The 6,650-nt window shown below is 33.4% G+C and overlaps 1 protein-coding gene across 7 annotated transcripts in view; it reads right to left on the bottom strand.

Moving 5' to 3' along the window:
- PIG-L (phosphatidylinositol glycan anchor biosynthesis class L) overlaps nt 1-6,650 on the bottom strand; it is a 32,152-nt gene that overhangs the window by 25,448 nt on the left and 54 nt on the right. For 5 of the 7 annotated variants that reach the window (XR_004757027.2, XR_015038255.1, XR_015038256.1 and 2 more), the window contains exon 1: nt 6,165-6,484. The exons of 1 other annotated variant lie outside the window; for it this stretch is intronic. Coding sequence is in view for 3 of the 6 variants with exons in the window: in XM_035351537.2 (XP_035207428.1) it covers nt 6,165-6,372 (208 nt within the window). In the remaining 3 variants the exon portion in view is untranslated. Of the gene's footprint in view, nt 1-6,164; nt 6,485-6,650 lie in introns of those variants that run through there. One more of the 7 variants, XM_035351535.2, reaches the window with a different exon arrangement.

Below are 6,650 nucleotides of genomic sequence, written 5' to 3' on the forward strand. Positions count from 1 at the left end.
ACCAGTTTGAATTCGAAGAGGCGATTAGAGTCATCATGAAGAACCTCCCCGCTACTATCAAAGCAGATGCCATACTTTCTGACCTTAAATACAGGAAATATCCAATAGAAAAAGTCAAGCAGTTCTCCAAAACCCATGAAGGACAGAAAATTAGACCATATACCTACTGGAACTAAAAAGATCCCCTGAAGGCAATAAGATTCACCAGCTTAATAATATGTTTAATTTTAACATCACCATAGCCAAATTCAATCCCAAGAAAAGGCCAATCCAATGCTACCGCTGCCAGCAGTTCGGTCATTCGCAATATTATTGCAGTAAAGATGTGTCAATTTTGTTGCCGTCAGATGCGTAAAGTGCAAGCAACAACATCAAAGTAACCAATGCAACATGAAGCCAGAAGACAAGCCTAAATGTATTTTTTATGGACTCTGCCACGTCAGCAGCTATAGAGGCTGCAGTGAGTATAAGAAAGGATTCGAAAAGAAAAACAGCCCTCCCCAGCCTAAAGCTCCAGAATTCTCTGAAGAAAACTTCCCTAGTTCCAAGACTGCCGAAATTCCAGCGGAAAAAATTCCCAACCAAGCTACCTACAGCGAGAAACTCAAAGTTAAAATTACTCCACCCCCTAAAGACCTCAGCGACGCAATGAAATGGATTCAAGATGAAAAGACTAACTCATTCCTAACTTCCATTATCTCATATATTGGTAAAATCAGATCAGCAAAGAATTCTGCAGAAAAATTACAAACAGGCTTCCAAGTGGCTAAGTTGCGCATCAATTTCGCGGAATCCAAAGACTTAACACTCCCCCTATGACAGACCAATTGTGAAGCAGGAAATCCACACAACTACTTTCTGGACTTTATCTCTTCTACGTCTTATGCAGTCTACCTTCTTCAAAGGTCTTATACACAAGGCTCTAATCATTGCAAAATCATTTGAGAATACTTTTTATTTTAGAATTCTCTGCCAATACTTACTAATGTTATGGTAGGAAAGATATGTCATTTTTCCATGCGTTATATATAGGATGAGGCTTTTAGCCTAGGCACCTGTTCTCCATGTGCTTCGCACCTGAGCCTTCAATCGGAGATGATCTATAATTTGATTAACAGTAATATTCTGTATAATACCCAGGTTGTTTAGAATCAGATATGTTTCACTTCAAGAGATAAGTCTTTCAAAAACTGGATTGGCCTTCTTGAGCTACAATCTAAATCCCACAGAACACCTTTGGGATGAATTAGAATGTAGATTATGTAGCCAGCCATATGGGCTATACTCACTGCTATAATAGCAATAATTTCAGCTGTGATGGATGCCTGGAAGTCAATTCCCATAGCCACCCATCAAAAACTGGTGGGACGTCTTCCCAGACATGTGCAGGCTGTCACTGATGGAAAAGGGGGGCCAAAATCATAATCCGGACCTCTAGATAACAAGCAACTCTTTTTTTTTTCAATCCTTTACACTTTTTACAATCCTTCGCACTTGATATTTTCTCATGAGAAAATAATAGTCCCAGCTCTTAATTTTACTTTGGAGTTAATATTTACTAATATCTCCATAATAAAGACAGAAACATTTATTAGCATAAATCTATACAATCAATAATTTAATCCATAGTCGCCTTTCTGCTTGGCATACATTTCAAACAAACATTCTACATCAAAACATCACTCATTTTACATCAGTTGAATAATTTATATCTCTGATGGCAAGCTGGTGAATCATTATTTATTATATTTTGCTTTCATCACCCCATGACTATCAACTCATGAAAGCTTAAGAAATGACTCGTGCAACAATATCTAAACAATTTTTTTTTTTTAATATTAGAATTTGAATACCATAGAAAACTTTTATGTTGATATTATGTTTGGTTATGATTACAAACTTCAGATAACTGTACTGCGAAGCATTAATGAGGAGAAATTTTACAAATTTTTTCATAAGCATAAAAACAGATTTTGTAAATGAAACTCATAGGTCAGAAAATCACATTTTGTGCTGTCTGAATTTGGAATAACAGATGTGTTATTCAGATCAGACCCAGGACCAGCACCAGTTGATGTTGCTGCACGGGACAGCAGAATTTAGCACAGGCAAAATTTTTAGAATTTAGATTTTTTCATCCCCTAATTTTGTAGCTTTAGCAACAAAATTAGGGGATGAAAAAATCTTTAGAATTTGGAAAAGGCACTGAGACACAAAAAATTTAGAATTTAGGAAAAAGTGTGCCAGCGGAATATAGAACCCACAGAAACTGCATTAGGCCACAAAATGTTAGTCTTGGCTTAGATAAGCCTTAAGTGTATGCAGAAATTTATTTATTTAGGAGACTCAGATAAGCCTTAAACATATATAATAAATATACGTAAGTATAATATGTAACTAATATAATCCAAGCTTAATTTCATCAGTGTGCAAACAAAATTTAGCAAAACAACATGTCACATGACCAGTTTCATGATATATTACCAGTAGTGTACAGCAGATAATTGTTAAGCTTTATGGTGACAGCTGCAAATTTAAAGGTTTTTCTCAAAAGAAACAGCAGAATTTTCTAATTAATGGAATTTATCAAGAAAAGGTAATAAACGAAAATGATATAACAGAAATATTTCATTGTGATAACAATACCCTAGTAATCACTAAACTAGCCCATGGCAAAATCTGTCGTATGGTTCTAAATCTAAAAAATTTCACTAATAATAGCAAAAAAAATGACAGTGAGGTTGTTGGTCATGAAAAAATTTTGATTGACAATTTAGTGAGAATTCTTGATATGATAATTGCAGGACTTGAACTTTGTAACTGAACGAGATCTATTATATCTATCTATACAACTAAACAGACAGTATCAGCCAAAAAAACAAAAAAAAAAAAAATTAAGCAAATCACATTGAAAGAAATGTTTATTAAGCAAACAGAAAATATTGAGTTTTTTTTTTTTGTTTTGTTTTGTTTTTGTGTGTGTGTGTATAAATTTTGATTCCCTTGAGGTCATAAATGCTTCATTACTTTATAAACCACTATTCCATATTTTAAATTTTAAAATTTATGCATTTCATCTTAGTAGAGTTAAAATGATAATCTAATATCTGGAAAAAATTCCATATCCAGGATCACCAACGTACGAGTCCAGATCTCAGATTTTGTACTGTATGTAGTAATTTTTAATGTGTGTGCATTAATAGATGTATTTTTCAAAGAATGAAATTTAATGTAAAATGTCCATGAGGTTTTGATTAACTTCTAAACTATAATTGAACTCTTCAATTATAATAACTCTAAAATGTATTAGGGATGCTCATTTAAAACTGTGTCAGGATACGAGAATAACTAGAAGTAGCACTTTTCATTATTTTGCAGTTAACAAAATGATTTTCCTCATACATACATCACAATTCTAATATATAATTTTCCTCACATTATTATAATTAAAATGTTTCTATGTATTTAAAACAAACCTCACATTTATATAAGATTTATCATTGTATCCAATAGCATCCTTTTATTATGTTTGTTTAATCTATATCAGATGTTTTCATTGGGATTTGATATTAAATTAATCCTTCTATTATGCATAACCTTATACTACTTTTTTTTTACCTGCATTAAATTAATCCTTCTATTATGCATAACCTTATACTACTTTTCTTTACCTGCATTAAATTAATCCCTCTGTTAAACATATCTTTTAGTAGAGTTAAGTTTTTGATTTCAAAGCTTTATTTACTTTTCTCTTCCTTGCAGTATTAAATTGCATATGTAAAATTTTAAACTGATTTCCTAATACGACATTTTAAAATGATGCTTCTTAATAGATTTCAAAACTGAATGTTAATATGGATAATTTTTTTAAATGCATTTTAAAATTTTGCAGCTAATTTGAGACTCCTCCTCGCCATTCATCTAAAACAAGTGGCTTATTTATCCCAGCTCTGTTGTCCTTAAATCTATTTCAATAATGCATTCAGTGTCACTTATTATTACTTCTTTTTTTTTTTACATAGAAGATATGTACACTTCTTAGAAGTAACTACTCCAATTGAAAGTTGTGTTTGGAAATAATTCCAATTCTTCTTCACAAAATTTCAACAATATATAATCCTTTGTCCAATAAATACAGTACAGCTGAAGTAGTACAGCTGTTGTGATGAAATATGGCTATCTTCGAGTGTTATTCAAAGTGTTAGAATACCGTTTCTGACATGTATTTCTAACACTTGAAATTTTTCAAACTACATTTCCATAAAATTTGATTATTTAAGTAGTACAACTTTGGAGAATGTGAATTTTTGTATTCTCTATTTTTGGGCAAAATGCTGAAAAAAATGCAATGCTTGCTTTCTTTCTCATCAGGCTGCAAACTCCACAGTTCCATTAAAATTTGTTACGGCAAAAACAAATGCATTTAAAGTAAAAAAAATACTAGTCAGTAAAATGACTATCAAATTCAAAAGTGACAACTTCATGTGTACACACCTAAGTTACCAGACAGGTATACTTTTTTTGACATGGTGGGCTCCTACACACATGTACACACCTAGGTTACCAGACAATATACATTTTATGACATGGTGGTTTCCTACATGAATATTTTTTGTTACCATTGTGACTTATTAATATTTTATCATAACATTTTGGTGGGAGTGCAGATAGCTAGAAAATAGTCGAATTGAATTCAAAGACTTATATACTTTTCTTGAAAAATCATCAGACCTTGAAACCCCATTCAAGACCAGGTGATTAGAAAGAAAATAATATGTGGCAGCTTCTGACATAAATTATGCTTCGTAATTCAATTTGTCAGAAGGGCCCAACAAGTAGTGCAGGCACTCAAATTTTCACTCACCAATGTGTCAAGGGTGTACCTCGAGTACATCAATTCTGGTAAATCCATCCCTACCAGGATCAACTGTCATGGATAACAGCATGTGGTGACCAAGGTTGTCGGTGGCTAGCCCACATTTTAACAGTGGATAGACAAGCCACAGTACAACATATCACCCATTAAGTTAACGCTGGTGCACAGCAACGTGTAAGCTGCTAAACCATACAAAACCATTTCCTCTCAATGGGATACAGAAGGCATTGTCCTATAGCAGTGCCTCTGCTGATTGCACACAACGTGACACAATGATTAGCATGGAACATCTTCGACTTACCGTTGAGATGTGAAAAATGTTGCCTAGAGCGATAAATCATGATTCCCTTTGGTATATGTCGATGGCAGAGTACATGTACGGCATAAACCACAAGAAGCGATGGATCCTTCCTGCCAGCAGGGGACTCTTCAAGTTGGTGAAGGTGGTATTCTTGCATGGGGAGTCAAGTGACATCATCTCTTATATGTGAACATTACTGGGATATCCTTGGCAATCACCTGTTTCCATGTATTCGTTTTTGATAGCCCATTACACAGATTATCTTTCAACAAGACAATGTATTGTGCCATTGCTCCCAAATTATATCAGACAGCCACAGTAAGATAAACATTCCACAGCCCTGCACATGCTTTTCTGGTCATTAAGGTCACCTAACCTGAATCCAATTGAACACATCTGGAATGCAATTGAAAGAGATGTTTGAGGCTCTCCCACCTGATCTTCGTCATTTGTGGGAGGTTGTTCAGGAGCCGTGGATACATATGGCTTCCATTGTCTTGCCAAGACAAATAGCAGCCGCCATCAGCCATCAGGGAAAGGTGGTGCTACACACTACTAGGCAGGCATCCCTAACCTAATTACTCTTCAGTGTGATTTGATAATTTGTTTTTATATGATAAAATGTGAACCCTTCGTGAGAATTTTCATTTCACTTTACTAATTATATCTCTATACTAATAAACATTAAAAAAATAAAAATCACCATTCAGCTTGTTGACATTATAAGCAAAATTGAAATATTTTCCCCTCAACTTCAAAATCTTAAAAAGTATGTATACCGAGCTATCACACTAAACAGAATATACAGATAACTGATCTGGAACGAACCTTATAAATTCATAGCACATTTTAGGCTTGTAGTAAGATAAGACAGACAAGTTTTCATTTTATACTACAAAGCTCATTCAGAAGCTCGCACATTTAGATGTATTTATGTCAGAATATGAAAAGAAAAAATGTACCGCTAGGTTTAAAACAGAAAACTACCTGAAGAAAGGCACAGTAAATAAACATCACAATCTTGTCTCAAAAGGTTTAATATAGTTGGGGCAAAAAACATACATTCATCGTCAGGATGTGCTGTCACAAAAACAACGATACTCTTCTTTTTTATGTAATCGTACACTTTAAAATATGCAACAAAAATATATGAAATACAAAGAATTAATAAACAGCTTAGAAATAAAAAGAACATGGTCTATTAAAAAAATTGCATTTTGGCTGAGAGTTTAAAGAAATTTTACACAACTTCATTTTTCACAAAATTCCAATTAAAAGACCGCGCGCTTTCCGTAGAAATAATCTACAGTCAACACAAAATGATACAGGAACGATCCCACATTAGCACCAAACATTCACTGCATTTATGATAAGGAAATCGTATTTATGAAAACGAAATATAAAGAAAATGAACTAATATAGATTTACTATTTTTCTTTTACATCTAGTACGTTTTTGCTGCATAATTTGGTA

Source organism: Stegodyphus dumicola, chromosome 12 (assembly GCF_044657685.1).
Source record: "Stegodyphus dumicola isolate Sdum_Otavi_A_Nest chromosome 12, ASM4465768v1".
Taxonomy (NCBI): Eukaryota; Metazoa; Arthropoda; class Arachnida; order Araneae; family Eresidae; genus Stegodyphus; species Stegodyphus dumicola.